The 15,048-nt window shown below is 56.0% G+C and overlaps 1 protein-coding gene across 3 annotated transcripts in view; it reads right to left on the minus strand.

The window, feature by feature from the left end:
* Positions 1–338: 338 nt before the first annotated feature.
* TTLL1 (TTL family tubulin polyglutamylase complex subunit L1) overlaps positions 339–15,048 on the minus strand; it is a 30,840-nt gene continuing 16,130 nt past the window's right edge. For 2 of the 3 annotated variants that reach the window (XM_036088312.2, XM_036088313.2), the window contains exons 6-11: positions 13,768–13,902; positions 13,057–13,165; positions 9,702–9,845; positions 7,816–7,902; positions 5,363–5,526; positions 339–607 (exon numbers count right to left, since the gene is read on the minus strand). In XM_036088312.2, coding sequence (XP_035944205.1) covers positions 484–607; positions 5,363–5,526; positions 7,816–7,902; positions 9,702–9,845; positions 13,057–13,165; positions 13,768–13,902 — 763 coding nt within the window. In that variant the 3' untranslated portion in view covers positions 339–483. The remainder of the gene's footprint in view (positions 608–5,362; positions 5,527–7,815; positions 7,903–9,701; positions 9,846–13,056; positions 13,166–13,767; positions 13,903–15,048) is intronic. The other variant, XM_036088315.2, reaches the window with a different exon arrangement.

Here is a 15,048-nt window from a genome sequence, read left to right on the forward strand (position 1 = left end):
AGCAAAGGAATCAAGCCCTCGGAGGGCCTTGAGAAAGAGGTGCTGGGAACCTCCAACTTAGAGCAGCTGGTCAGAAGTACAGGAGACAACCTGGATTGGCTTCTGAGGTTATGGGGGCGCAGAAGGGCCGTCTTGGGGGGACTGGGTCCTTCACCTGTGGGACCGGACGCCAGCTCCAGGCAGATGGTATTGAAACGGAGCTAAATCGTAGGACACCCAGCACCAGCCAGAGGAGCGCAGAATGGCTCGGTGTGGGGAAAATCCCCACATGTCTGGTCTCAGAAGTATTGTGTGAGAGCAAAGGAGAAGCAGGGCATCTTTCCCTCTTAAGAGACTCCTTCACCTTCCAAAGAAATGCCTTTATTTATTTACAGGGCTTAGGAAAGGGGAAAAAAGCTCTAAAAAAAGGAAGTTTCAAAATAGGCCCAGGTGCAGTGAGTATCTGGCAGGGTCCAGGTTGCAGTCTTTTGCGCCTACTGGTGCTCACTTCCAGGTTGTGAGGACAGTTCTTCCCGAGTCTCGTGATCGGCCCCCTTTGGGCCCCAGTGATTGGCCCTGTCGACTTCTCAGGTCAGCCCCATCACCCTGCGCCAGCTCTTCATCATAGCTAGAAACAGAGGAACAGCTTCAGGATTTGGCCAAGCAGGGCCACAGAGCCGTAGTGTGGCAAATCCCATGTCGCCCAGGGAAGCAGCCTGCCCCCCCGCCCCCTGCATGTGTCCAGCCTGCCAGCCCCCCATACCCTGCCTGAGGCCACAGGGCATAGGTACAGCCTTGTTAAATTACTTCTGTGAACTGTCCCCGGCTCCTGCAGTTGACATTTTATGAAAGCTTCCTACCAGATGGAAGTCGGCAGTGACCCCAAAGGAAACACGAATGGGACACCAGGGAGGTGAGGGAGAAGACTGAAGTCTGGAAATACTTTTATACACAGCATCTGTGGGCAGGTATGAGTGACCCCATTTCAGATGGGGAACGGGGTGTGAATGACCCCCCCCGGGGTGAGGGGACCAGGACAGGGCGGGCAGTTCACCCCACAAGAAAGGCCAGATCCAGCCTCCACCAGCTGAGACCTACCCGGCCCCTCCCCCATAACATTTTCGCGCCAGGCCTGTGCAGTGTGAAAGCATGACCCTGTGTGGGAAAGAGAGCCTGGGCTTTTGCCTCAGAAAGGACAGAGCTGAAACCTCGGGCGCCCCTGACCGGTTAGAACATCTGGGTAGGCCCTGGCCGCTCCCGCCACGGTGAGCCCCTCTTAGGGGGTCCATGAGGCTGGAGAAATGGCACCGCACCACCCGCAGGGCCTGGCAGGCACAGCCTCTGGCGATGGGGTCTCCTATCCCCAAGGTGACTTCCCATCACCCTCCTGACTGACCCCCTACTTCCTATCTGAGACTTGGGAGAGGTTTACTCAGTGTCCTAAGGGCTGTGGGATCAAGTAAAACCCAAGACTTTAGATTCCTAATTGGGACCTTTTCACCCTGTGGATCAGGAGTGTGAAAAGCATTTCTGTTCCCTATTAAACCTCCTTCCTAGATATCCTTTGGGGGCCACGCCCTGACTGGGGATCCTCTGTTATAAGTGGACGTTCATGTCATATGCAAAAGGTACGAAGATGCTCAGTTATGTTGCTTTAGCTGAGTTTTGCTGACTTCTGGAAAAGGGGTATTTCTGTTCCACGTTTATTCCCAGAATCAGAATCTGCAGGTTGTGAGTGGTGTGGGAGAGAAGCTTCTGAAGCTGAAGAACATATTTTCTGCGTTGTACTTCTGCTGGGAAACGGGGGGCCGAAAGGGAAGGCAAGGAGGAAGAAGGCTGGTTTGTTGACTGTTATCCACACGACAGACACTACGGGGTTTCCCTCTGCTGGAATGGGATCAGGGCAACAACGTAGGGCCCTCCTCTCCCCCATCTCCTTAGGGAGAGATGATGCTGGAGGGAGGACTCCCCAGGAACACTGGAGGTTCTGCCTGTGGGGGCCCCTCCCCACCCCAAGGACTGCTAGAGCCCCTGGACTCCCTGTTCACATGTTAGCACCACCCCCATTAGCACTCTGTTGCTGGTTCTGTGTCTACATCGCTGACCTAAGGACTGCAGTGACCCCATTTGTCTGGTTCACAGTTGCCCCCAGCACCTCATTCCTGGGTGGGTGTGCACTAAGAATCTACTGAATGATGGGGGGCCGGGGGGGAAGGACCACACAGGGGTTACCAGTCTCACTGTGCATGTGGCAAGCAGCTGACATCTGGGACACGCTATTCCCAGGGGTGGTGCTAATGTGGAGGAGAATCAGGCAGATGGTCTTCTAGGGCCCCTTCTCATTCTAGCAGGCTTCTCTCCTGCTAGAATGACAAGCAGATTGCAGTAACTGGCAGGGTTCAGATGGTAGTGTTTTTTATTTATTTATTTATTTATTTATTTATTAATAAAGATTTATTTATTGAGACGCCTGGGTGGCTCAGTTGGCGTCTGCCTTCGGCTCAGGTCATGACCCCAGGGTCCTGGGATCGAGCCCCGCATCAGGCTCCTTGCTCAGCGGGGAGCCTGCTTCTCCCTCTCCCTCTGCCTCTCCCCCTGCTCATGCTCTCTCTCTCTCTCTCTCTCTGTATCTCAGCTTCTCCCTCTGCCTGCCGCTCCCCCTGCTTGTGCGCACTCTCTGACAAATAAATAAAATCTTTAAAAAAAATAGATTTATTTAGAGAGGGAGAGTGAATGGAGGGAGAGGCAGAGGGAGAGAGAGAATCTCAAGCCGACTCTGTGCTAAGCACGGAGCCGGGTGCGGGGCTCCATCTCACAACCCTGAAATATGACCTGAGCCGAAATCAGGAGTTGGATGCTTAACTGACTGCCACCCAGGCGCCCCTGGACGGTAGGGTTTTAAAGGCTGGACGGGTATACCCAGCACCTTCAGACCTGGGCCCTGGAGGCTGCAGGACAGAAGGCCAGGCCTCGGGGCTTGAAGGCCAGCACAGCGATCAGGGCAACAGGAGTGCCTCCTTCTGGGGGCCCGCACCAGCGGCTGACCTCGGGCAGCGAACTGGCAGCCTGGCTCGCTGCTCTTGCTATGGCACATTCTGGAGACCGCTGTGAGCACCCCACGGGAGGCAGGGCACCTGACGCGGTAGAAAGTCAGGGCCCTCCCTCCCCGCGCAGCCAGCTAGTGCTGCAAGAGGCCGTGGCTGTCAGCCAGCGGGATTCCTGACCGTGAGGTCATCCGAAGCGCTAGGGAGGAGGCCTGCATGGAAGCCCTGGAAGCTCTGCGCTGGAGCCTTCCCGACTCACAGGAGCGGGCAGAGGGCGGCTGAGTGGGGGAGGGGTGTGTGTGTGTCACCTTTCTGTCTCGTCAACTAACAGCAGTGAGGCTCTGACCTCTGGGTCTTTAACCGGAAGTGGAGTGTCTGCCGCCCTCCCTCAAGGGCCCCAGGGGCTCCCAACTGCCCAGCCTGCCACCACCCTGGCTGGCTGAAGACAGATCCACCAAGTCCCTCACGCTCCTGGCAGGAGGCAGGACTCCTCCACATACTCCGCCCCCCTCTGCCTCAGAGGCCGTCAGGGCTCAGCCCGTCTCCTGCACGTCACCCTGCCCCTCCCCCGCTGCCACCCCCAGAGGCTCCGGACACGCCCCAGTCTGACCACCCCCAAGCTCTTCCTCTGCGCACTCAGAACTCGCCCGTCGCCAGCAAACCCCCGAGTCTCCACCTCATCCTGGAACGTCCCCTGCACCTTCCTGCGCTAAAACCCGGCTCTCCCTGAAGACACTGCTTCCCTGCAGCCCCTCCAGTGGGGGTGCTTTCTCTCCTACCCATCATGCCCCTGGGCCTGGAGGGAGCCCCCCCGCCCCCCCCCCCCGGTCTCCAAAACCTCCTTCCCAGGTCAGCAGAATCCACCGCCCGCCGTGGGCAGTTAGCTGTAACCTAATTCCTTACCATTCAGGCCCGCGGCTCACAAGTGCTGGCCGCTGCAATGACCAAACAGGAGACCCCAATTCCCTGACCCTGTGCCCCCCCGTGACCTCGTCCTCCTCCCCAGCTCAGGCCCGTTCCCACGGCCCCCGACCTTGTCACGTCCAGCAACCCTGCAAAGCCCGGACTGCAGACACTCCCTCTGACCTCTGCCTCTTCTTCCCCAGCTCGCTTTGCTGGTGCCCCAACCCCAACAGCCCGCAACCCCCAGGACCTCCGGTGCCCTCCCACCCCCTCGCACTGTCCTCCTCTCTCGCCCTCCTCCGTGCCCGACCAGCCCGAGCGCTGGTCACTTCGCGCCCTCTGCTTACCCTGCGCTTAGCCCACTTAACCACTGACCGTGGCTGGAGGAAACCACCCACCACGCTGAGTGGTCACGCCTGCAGCTCCCCACCACCGCCCCCGGAGGCCCCCACGCTTCCCTTCTGAGTTGACCCTCCACCCTCCCCAGTGCTGCACACACAGCAAGGCCACGCCCGGCGGAGGCGGGGAGGGGGTCAGCCGTGGGCTCTGGAACCGGGTCCCCACGCCAGCAGTGCCGGCCAGCCGCCGCCTGGGACCTGTGTGCAGCACGGGACCTTCACTACAAGTGTCTTCCTTTGTTCTCTTGGGACGTTACACGCACATTTTTACTTTTACAGAAGGACTAACGTGACCCTTACACATGTCCCGCTTCCAGTCCGGGGCACTATTTTCCTCTTTCCTCCAGCTCCCCTTCCACACCTCACAGCCCACGGTAGCCGCATCCACGCGGACAAGCTAACGCGCGTCCCTCGCGTGCCCTTTTCTGCAACGTGCTTTCCTCCCTCGGCCTCCCAGGCCCCACCAGAGCTCCTGGGCCACCCTCAATGCCACGGTTTGAACCAACGGTACGTCGCTCAACCACTGCCCCCAGCAGGCTCTCACGCTGCTCCCACTTCCTGCCGCCGCCAACAGGCCACTGTACCTCTCTAAACCTTGTTTCCGCTTGCGTGAGATGGGGCTAATGACAATACTGACCTCAGGGGGTCGCTGGGGAAATGAGGCACTCAGCACAGTTCCGGGCACGTGGGCAGCCCTCAGCTCATGAGATCATCATGAGCATTCTCGTCTTCCCAACTCCGGAAGACTGCTTGCATTAGCGATCTCCCACCTGCTCCCACCTGCCCCAGCGGCTCGCGTGGTGCCCAGCAGGTGGCAAACACATCATCAATATTGATCAAGTAAAAGACCCAGACAAAGGCCTAGTTTAAGACCCGTTTTTCCACTACAACATGATCTATCCTGTAACATCATTAATAAATGAAATGCTCGGCCCAAACAAGGCAAGTCCACACACATGCAGACAATCCAAGTTGGGTCCTGACTCCCCTCAATCTGAAACACACAAGGACGGCTGCCCAGTCTGCACACAAACTTACAGAATTTCGTAATTGCCGAGGACTTCCTTCGGGGGTGACTTGTTCCATTTACAGTCTGGAATCTCGCCATTAGGGACTGCAATATTGAGGGTGTCGTTGATCAGGTTATACTTAAGGATTCGGTCGTTGGCAGTGCTGGAAGTGAGAGACGGGGACGCATTCACCTACGAGAGGAAAGGAACCGTGTTGCTCACTTGGATCACAGATTCCTGTGGTGTGAACACACGCACTGCTGAGGAAAACGCCCACTACCACACACTGTAAGTCAAGCTGTCGTTTCATACTGCTCATATCTAATATCGTCTGGGACTTTGTATAGGAAGCATTTTAGGATCTGCTTCCATTAGCTATTAGATGAAATATAAATAGTATTGAAAACAGGTTGGGATTATGATCTGCAAATCACTTATCACACAAATAAAAATGTTAAGTGAAGGGGCGCCTGGGTGGCTCAGTTGGTTAAGCGTCCGCCTTCGGCTCAGATCGTGATCCTGGGGTCCTGGGATCGAGCCCCACATTGGGCTCCCTGCTCAGCGGGAAGTCTGCCTCTCCCTGTGTCCCTCCATCCGCTCGTGTCTTTTCTCTCTCGCAAATAAATAAAATCTTTAGAAAAAAAATGTTAAGTGAATGTAGATCATAAGCATAACTTCAGTGTCTACCTATGTGATGAGCTCTGTCCAAAGTATTGAAAGCCCCCCCGCCCCAAGCTTTGCTAGAATCAGTGAACCAAATCACCCTGACCAAGCAGCATTGTGGGGTTGAAAAAGTAATGCCCCCCACCTTTAAGTAATCTCTATACCCAACATGGGGCTCAAACTCATGACCCCGAGATCAAGAGGTGGATGCTCTACCGACTGAGCCAGCCAGGCGTCCCCAGTGGGCCCCTTTTTGGCAAAGAGAGTAATACCTCACCAACAAAGCAATATTCTGCCAAATGAGAAACCCATCTGAAAGACAGAAAGTTAGTCCCATAAGGCCCCCGAGGAGCTAAGCAATGTCAAAAGTCCACAGGTTAAAATGCAGTCATTGGCTGTGTGGAGCGTCCCACAGGCCCCGAGTCACCACCTATTTACTCTTACTTTAGGCACAGTTGTAATGATCTTGGTTAGCTGTTTCCTCAGGCTGTGGGAGGGTGGAGGCAGCAAGTGTTCAAGTTGTTTAGGTTTCTCCCAAACAGCCAGACTGTCTCTATGCTGCTAGCAAGGTAGTTAATGCTCAGCAGTAAAAGGTACTGTATGAACCCCAGGCGCCCTTGGAATTACTACGCTAGCATATCATAATGCCAGGATTATTATAAATATGCTAAGATTAAGATCTGTCATTATGTTAGAAGTATTATTCACAATTAAGATCTAGCACATCAAGGAAAGTTTGACTTCCATTCAAGTTACTCTGTTTAAAATGGAAAAAAACACGCTGTAGCACAATGGATAGTGTACTGGACTTGTAAAATGGAAAAAGAGAATGCATAAATATTTTATATATGCATCTGCAGATTTCTCTATATACCTACATATATCTCCATGCATGCACGCACACGTACACACACCCACACACACACACGCGCAGCTTTGGCAGTATAAGAAGTAACCTGGAAAATACTGTTCTGGAACAGTTTGTTCTCTGATGACTTGGCTCTCCCAGCAGCTTCCTGTAAGGGTTCCCTGTGAATTTCCCTACAAGTTGTGACCACTCACAACTTCCTTTTGAGACTCCGCTTTCCTGGCTCAAGATGGGACTGAGCTAAAAGGCTTGAGCCGTCTACCTCCACCGGTGCTCAGAGGCACACGCAGGGAAATGAACCAACAGAACAGACGGCCCGCATTGTCATGGCGTGTCCGACCCCGTGTCCCCTGAGGCCCAAGCTCCTCCGTCTGGCCACAAAGCCAAGCGGGGCAACCGCAGCAAGGCAGGCTCTGGGCCTCGGGCGCGTACGCCAGGGCCACTGTGGCTGAGCCAGCATCACCCAGGCCTGTCACCAGAGAAAGGGTGTGAGCACCTAGGCCAGCCACCGCTGCATCCCGCCCATGCCTGGAAACAGGCAGATGAATCCACTCCCAGACTACGCCTTGGTCGGAAAAAGATAACATCCCTTATCTCTGGACCGTATGCTACCACCTCCCACGGGCTTCCGGGTCTGAGAGATCCTTTCCTGAATGGGAACAATGTCCCCATGAGGACAGGGCAGGGCCTCCGGGTCACGATGCTTCTGGAAGCACCCGGGAGCACCAGGGCACCGAGCTCGTCCGGACGAGGGAAGCCGGCTCCGTGGGCTGGACTCGCAGGTGAGAGATCGGGAGCGTGCTCACTGTTCAGCAGCAAGCTTGTCGCACCTGACTATCTGTCCCTGTTACATCTCATCGGCCGAATCTGCCCCAGTCCTGCCGAGCCTGAGGCAGGGCAGGGGCAGCAGGGTGGGCGAGCAGCCCCACGGGCTGCAGCAGCGCGGTTACCTCAATCAGCCAGGGCTTCAGCTTGTCGTCGATGATGATGTCGTACCCATAGCACTCGAAGCAGTGTTTGTCATTGTTCATCACCGGCTGCAAGAGAGTAAGTGGCGGCTTGGACGGTGGTCTCAGCAGGGCCCGGCCGACACCACCACCTCGGAGGCGCGGGCGGCCGGGCGGCGGGACCTCCTGGCCGTGTGGGGTGCTGGCGTGTGGGGGTCTCACTGCCAAGACCAGCGCGCCCCACCTCCACCCCTGGTGCTTCCCTCCATCCCTCCCGGTTCCTCCTCCTCCTCGGCTCAGACATGGAAACTTCCCTCAGCCTCCGAGGGGACATCACGAAGCGATCACCGGGGTCTCCGGGCCTCACTCATCCGAGGCCTGATCAGAGCAGCGGCATCTCTATCCGCATGGGACTGTCCTCGGAGCAGACCGAAGTCCTGCTCCTCAGCCGGCACACAGAGTGAAGGCCTATGCAGCCTGTCATCACAAACAGACACTGTCCACCAGGCTGCTAGGCCCTTCTCGGGCCCTTAAGGATGCGGGATGCCAGGTCAACGTCCGTTCTCTGTGACAAGAGTCAATCCATTTACTGACAATTTTTGGATTTTCTTTTTAATGTTCAATTCCACTTCATAAACTGTTCTCCAGGTACGTAAAAAAAACCCTGCTAGCCACTCACAACGCACATTCCCAGGCCCTGCCCAGGCTACGTGGATCAAAACCCGTGGGAAGGCCCAGCAAGCAGCCACGTCACACGCACCCTGGGGCCCCTCGTGCACCCCACAGTGAGTGAAGCTCACAGACACGACAGACACGACAGTGAGGCCTTTTTACACATTAGTGGGTGTGTGGACTCTCTTCAAACACTGGACTTAGGCCTGAAACTCCTGAGGGGAGACAGCCCAGTCCAGGCTTACCCGCTGGAGGAAAACCAGGTTGGGGGGTAGGGAGGTGGGGGAGGCGGCCGAGAATTAGGGGCTGATTTTCCAGGGGAGTCATGGAACTGCATCTCCCCGGAGAGCCTGGGGTCCTACCCCCAGCCCCTGCCCACACCATTGTCCCAGCAGCCTCTGCAGGACAGGAAGTTGCTAACTCTCCAACCCCCCCACCCTACCGTCTCCCGATTTCACGGAGAAGGCCTCCGAGGCTCCGAGAGGCTGGGCATACACTCTCCACGGGACTTGCTGCCTACTCCCAGGGCCAGGCCAAGTGCCCTCAGGTCCCATAGCCAGTGGGCCAGTCTGTTGGGAGCCCCCTCGGCAGGCCTGGGCCCCAGAGCCTGTCCCTGCACTTCCTCGCTCCAGGGCTGAGCCTCCATTTTGCTTATGAGTCACAGGGTGATGAGCATCTGGGAGCCCACATATTAAGCTCTGAACACAGTGGCCCACATGCTGGTGGCCTGGTGTTTATTTCTTTCCTTTCCCTCAAAAAGAGATGCCCGCCTGCTTTGGAACAGTAAAACAAAACACAAGCAAAAACTGCAAACCAGCCAACAAACAGCAGACTTGAGGCAACAAGCGGAGAGGTGGGTGTCCGGATGTCCATGATGTCACAGAGCAGGAGGCCTAAACCTGAGGAGGCCACCGCGAGCCATCTCTGACCGTCTGCTCATGCCGAAGTGAGCCTCCTCCATCCACTGGCACAGAAGAGCTGCTGGTGACCCCAGCAGGACTCGTCTGGCACCTGGCACGCCCTGGGCAGCACCCAGCTGGAAGCCGGCCCCACTACCTCCCCGAAACTGCCCTGGCCTCTGGCAGATACGTGGACATGAGGGAGGTGAGCCCGTAAAGACAAGTATTTGTGGCAAAAGAACAAGCATCCCCCGCCGCCCACACTCAGTGGCTCTGCTCACAGGCCCCAGCCCAGCTCCGCCCCCCCCAGGCACTCACCGCCACGGCCTTCAGCGACTGCACGATGATCCAGTGGATCTCGTCGAACAGCTTGCCGGTCACCTCCTTGCCTCGGGTGCTCTCCAGGTAGAGCCGCAGGTTGCTCACGGTCCACTTGCCCCCGTGGATGTGGTTGTAGTCTTCCTGGTGTGGGAAAGGGCACAGGGCTCCAGGCAATGCACCCTGAGGAATCTAGCACCTGCTCTTTCCCCCTAGAATGTGTGCTGGGGCCCCCTATACGGGTATGTTTTAAAATACTCACCTCTAGTAGTAACATTCACACTTAGTAATTCACCGCCCGCAATGCATGCTGTGGAGTGTCACCCAGACCCCAGCTTCCAGCCCAGACATCTCTGGGAGCTGCCCTTGGCTAACAGGAGCAGCCCAGTCCAAGGTCATGCCCACCCTGGCAGCCTGCAGCCTGTTACAGGCTGATGCCAGGGTCCCTCGGTCCCTGATCCATCCTGGGTGACTCTGCAGGACCACCCAGCTCCAGGCACCCTGCCGCTGTTGCGTCCCAGCTCGATCTTCCCTCTGCCCTGTCTGGGACCCCCCCCCCACCGTTGCCCCAGCAGACCCCCTGCGCACTCATCTCTGCCTGTGAGTCTGCTCTCAGAGAAGCCACACGCGGTACTGGGCACCGTAGTCCAAGAGCACCACACACGCAAGTCCTCACAATGTCCCATCCGTGGGTAAGAGACTTGGGCTCAGAGGGGTTATGTGACCTGCCCGAGCTTCTACCCGGGCCACGAGGGAGCTGGAACCCGATCCCGGCTTTCTCACCCTCATCCACGGCTCTTTCTAGTCCTCTGACCCTAAACATTGACTCTCTACCCAATGCTCTCTTTTGGAGGCAAAAGTTAGAAAATCCTGAAGTACATCAGGAGGTTATGAGACCAGGCTTCGTTTTCCTAAGTATAAAGATGAGAAGTGGGAACTAAGGGGTGCCTGGGTCACTCAGTCGGTTAAGCGTCTGCCTTTGGCTCGGGTCATGATCCCAGGGTCCTGGGATCGAGCCCCGCATTGGGCTCCCTCCTCCGCAGGAAGCCTGCTTCTCCCTCTCCCACTCCCCCTGCTTGTGTTCCCTGTCTCGCTGTGTATCTCTCTGTTAAATAAATGAATAAAATCTTTAAAAAAAAAAGAAAGAAAGAAACAATACACATGTGTAGATATAAACAGCAGGAAACGTCTCCTGCTTTTTGGACTGTAGGAACATTATTTTATCAGATATATTTCAGAATACCTTATCAATCAATTTGCAAACACTGCGCACATCAGGATGCACGCCTGCTCTTTCCATCCCCTTCTCTGCCTGCTGGATCCATCTGCCTCCTAGTGGGCCTCTCCCACACACCTGAGCCCCTACCGCAGCCCCAAGGCCTCCCTCATCATCCGTCCTTTGCCATCTGCCTCCCCTGCTGGTCCCTGAGTTTCCTGAGGGTGGGGATGCCCCTTCGCAGTCTCTGACCCAGGCACCGGGCTGTGCCCTGCGCCCAGGGACACTGGGTAGATGTGCCCAACAGACACTTTAACATCTCAGTGTCCAGTACAACATCTGTCCTTCACGCAAGCCTAATGAGAGCCATGCGAGGCTTCTACTCGGGACTGAAACTTAGGTTTCTCTGAGTAAGCACTTTCTCATGTTAACAAGCGAAGCATTCACAAATAGAACCCAAAGAAAGCACAGAGCCTTCTGGTGCATTGCAGAGATGCCAAGCTAAAAGGCCTGCCTTCTGCTCTCTCCTTCCACGGATTTAAAAAAAAAAAATGGTTTCTGTTTCTTATTGATGAAATAGTGACTCAGCTGACTGGTGTCCTGAGAAGGCCTATAGAATGGAGCCCTCCCAATTTCAGTGTGGCTCCCCAGCACCCACCCTCCCCCACCCCCTGGCAGCTCGGCAGGCCAACATGCTCAGGGACACCAAGCGGACTCAGGTCGGCACTGTCATCTCCCAGCCCACACCCAGACCTCACTAACTGGGCTACTTGGCGACAAAGGGCCTGATGTCATTGCTCAGCTTTCTCCAAATGGCTGGTAAGTTTGGTGCTGCGTCCCGTGACAGCTCATTTTCCCAATTCTTATGAATAAGCTTCTGGCCAAGCCATCCTTGCTCCTCCCACCTTGAACGTGTAACAGTGGTGCTCGCCAGTCTGCTCTCAGGGGAACCTGCTGGGCAGTGAATCAGGGTCGGCCTCACACAGAAGACTGTCGAGGCGCTCAGTAAATGGTGACCAGCAAGGTAATTCCAGGGCTCCCGTTTGCAGACGAGGCGGCCCAGGGAGGCCGGGGTGACTTGCCCAAGTTACACGGAGGGTAAGGGATGGACAGGGGATGGAGCCCAAGCTGGTGTGACCAAACCCTTCAGTAGGTTGCTCAAAAAAAGCTTGTTTTCTATCAACACTTACCCTCTTTCCACTCAAATTACATTTAAAAAAGGACCAAGGTACTCAAGGCTTCCAATCAAGCAAGGTCCAAACAGAAGAACCTCCCATAAAGAAATGAGACCTTCCGAACATTTTTGTTAGGACCAGAGTAAAGCCCCAAAGCCCACACAGAATCTACGACGTCCTGCGTCTGGGCCCTCACTGGCCTCACCAGGTACCCGACTCCACCACCATCGCTCTGGGGGTTCCGGCCACCCTGGCCTGCTCACAGCTGCTGCAGTGCTCCTTCCTGCCACGGGGCCCCGGCACACGCTGTACCCTCCGCCCAAACACCCTTTCCTGGCCTGGGTAATCCCTGCTTACACTTCGGGTCTCTGCTCGAGCACCACTCCACTTCTGCACCGACGTCTTCTCCAGCCCCCTGGACGAGGGACCCCTTCATCCCATGCTCTTCTAGATGTGCGCTCCCTAGCCTCAGAGCTCGCACCTCGGTTTGTGATGACACATTCCCCGACACCTATCTTTCCCCGACAGGCCTAGGCTCCCTGAGGAGGGACCAAGCTAGTTTCTGGCCATCGGTGTAGCCCCGGCACTCAGCAGGGCACCAACCCAGACAGGTGCTCAGCGAGTCATGCGTCCTCCCACCACTCCCACGAGGGAGTGACATTATCTCCTTTTACAAGCAAGAAACCCACGCTAGGCTCGGAGAGTCAAATTAACTTGCCCCAGGTCACGGAGCCAGAAAGCAGGGCTTGACCCCGGGACTTTCCTTCTCCCCAAGCCACCCCCCCTGAGGCCGGCCTCACTGATGTGTTGGGGCAGCCGTGCCAGAGACTGGAGGCCCCCGCTCCTCCTGAGTGCCAGGGCGTCTGGAATTCCACTCCTGTAGCCGCCTGCCCTCTCACACAAATAGAATGAAACCCACCAAAAGGGTCCATTTCCTTCAGCTCGACGGAAGGGACGCACTTACCCCATGTTTCTGAATGGCCACGTTGGTAAGGTGAACGAACATGTTGTCCAGCTCACTGGTGCTCGGGGTGTACTTCACCGTGCAGAAGCGGCAAAACCCGAGCTTATACCTACACGGGAAGTTAGATCACTTCAACGCTCGGAGGAGAAGCATAAAGAAAATACAACACTCAGGGGCCGCCTGGGTGGCTCAGTCGGTAAAGCGTCCGCCTTCGGCCCAAGTTGTGATCTCGGGGTCCTGGGATCGAGCCCCACATCGGGCTCCCTGCTCAGCGGGGAGCCTGCTTCTCCCTCTGCCCCTGCTTGTGCTCTCACTCTCAAATAAATGAAATTAAAAAAAAAAAAAAAATATATATATATATATATATATAATACTTTGCTCTCTTAAAAGAGCCCCTTTTTTGGTTTTAAGCCTCTAAAAGAGCTGCTTTCTTACGTTTTTTTTTCTGTAACAGTCGTACTAAGGTATAACTCCTATGCCACAGAACTCGTCCCCCTACAGCGCACAGCTAACTGCTTCTTGGTACCCCCAGAGGTGCGCAGTGACCACCACACTCGATTTCCCGTGTTCGTCGCCCCACAGAGAGAGCCTGTGACCATCAGCAGTCACTCCCCCCGCCAGGGCTGGGCCAACGCTCATCTACTTCCCGTCTCCGAAGAGCTGCCGCTCTGGGCGTGCCAAAGCGCGAGACAGAACCGCAGGGGCTCTCACATGTAACAGCGCAGCGGGCGGTACGTGGACACCAGGACGTACAGGCGCAGGTCAAACTTCCTCCCGCCGATGAGCAGCGGGTTGTTAACGTAGAGAGAGATCACGTAGGCTTCCTTAGTCGACTGTGTCACAAACCTAAACACGTCAGAGAAGGTCAAAGTTAGGTGGCAAAGACCAAAGGTGGTAACAAGCCCTCTGCCTCTCATTAAGTGAGAGGCCGGTGTGTCGGGGAGAAAACGGGCGTCAGGTGGATCCATGGAGGAGCCCCCGAGCTGTGCCCCTGCCCCGGAGGACAGTGCCAGCAGTCTCTGGGAACCCATCAGGGACGTGCTCCCTGGGCCTGACCCACGTGGGGGTCAGCAGTGTGCACTCAGACTTAAGTGCTCTGCACGAGGAGAAGGTGACCCTGTCGCTCCTAGGAACCCTGACAGTGAGCCACCAGCCCTCCAGGAGAGACTCACAATCCAGCATCTCCGAGCGGTTCAGGACCCTCCGAGGCAGGGTGAGCCCCAGACAAAACAAACCCCCCTGGCCTGGTATCCTCAGTTCCAAGGAGCCCTCAAACCCCGGGCAGAGAGCTGACCTGACACCGCCCAGCGCCACCCCCTGCCACTGACCGCACACACTCCCATGTGCCTCGCACGGATTCACCTGTTCCATCCCCATCTTGCCCCCGTGAGGGTGGTGCTATTGGCATCCCCCATTTACCCGGATGAAGCATGTTAAAAGTCTACCAAAACAAAAGGTACTCAGGCAGTAAGTGTAGACAGGGATTCAAACCTACATACCCTGGGCCCAGATCTTAAGCAGATGCTTCACTGCCTCAGAAATACCAGGACTTGGGGCGCCTGGGTGGCTCAGTTGGTTAAGCGACTGCCTTCGGCTCAGGTCATGATCCTGGAGTCCCTGGATCGAGTCCCGCATCGGGCTCCCTGCTCGGCGGGGAGTCTGCTTCTCCCTCTGACCCTCCCCCCTCTCATGTGCTCTCTCTCTCATTCTCTCTGTCTCAAATAAATAAATAAAATCTTTAAAAAAAAAAAAAAAAAAAAGAAATACCAGGACTGAGCGGGTCTCAGAGAAACTTCCAGAACAAAGAGCAGCCCACAAAGGTCCCCGCTCCTGGGACCGTATGCTGGTTCACACACCATTTTTCTTTGCAACTTGCCTCAGGTGGGATCCTACAGTCAATCACACGACTGCAGCCACAGAACCCTGCCACGGCGCCACGTGGCAAATGCCACACACCTACAAAAGCAAGCGAGGGTCCCCAAGCCCCGGCCA

The sequence above is a fragment of the Halichoerus grypus genome, chromosome 6 (assembly GCF_964656455.1).
Source record: "Halichoerus grypus chromosome 6, mHalGry1.hap1.1, whole genome shotgun sequence".
NCBI lineage: Eukaryota > Metazoa > Chordata > Mammalia > Carnivora > Phocidae > Halichoerus > Halichoerus grypus.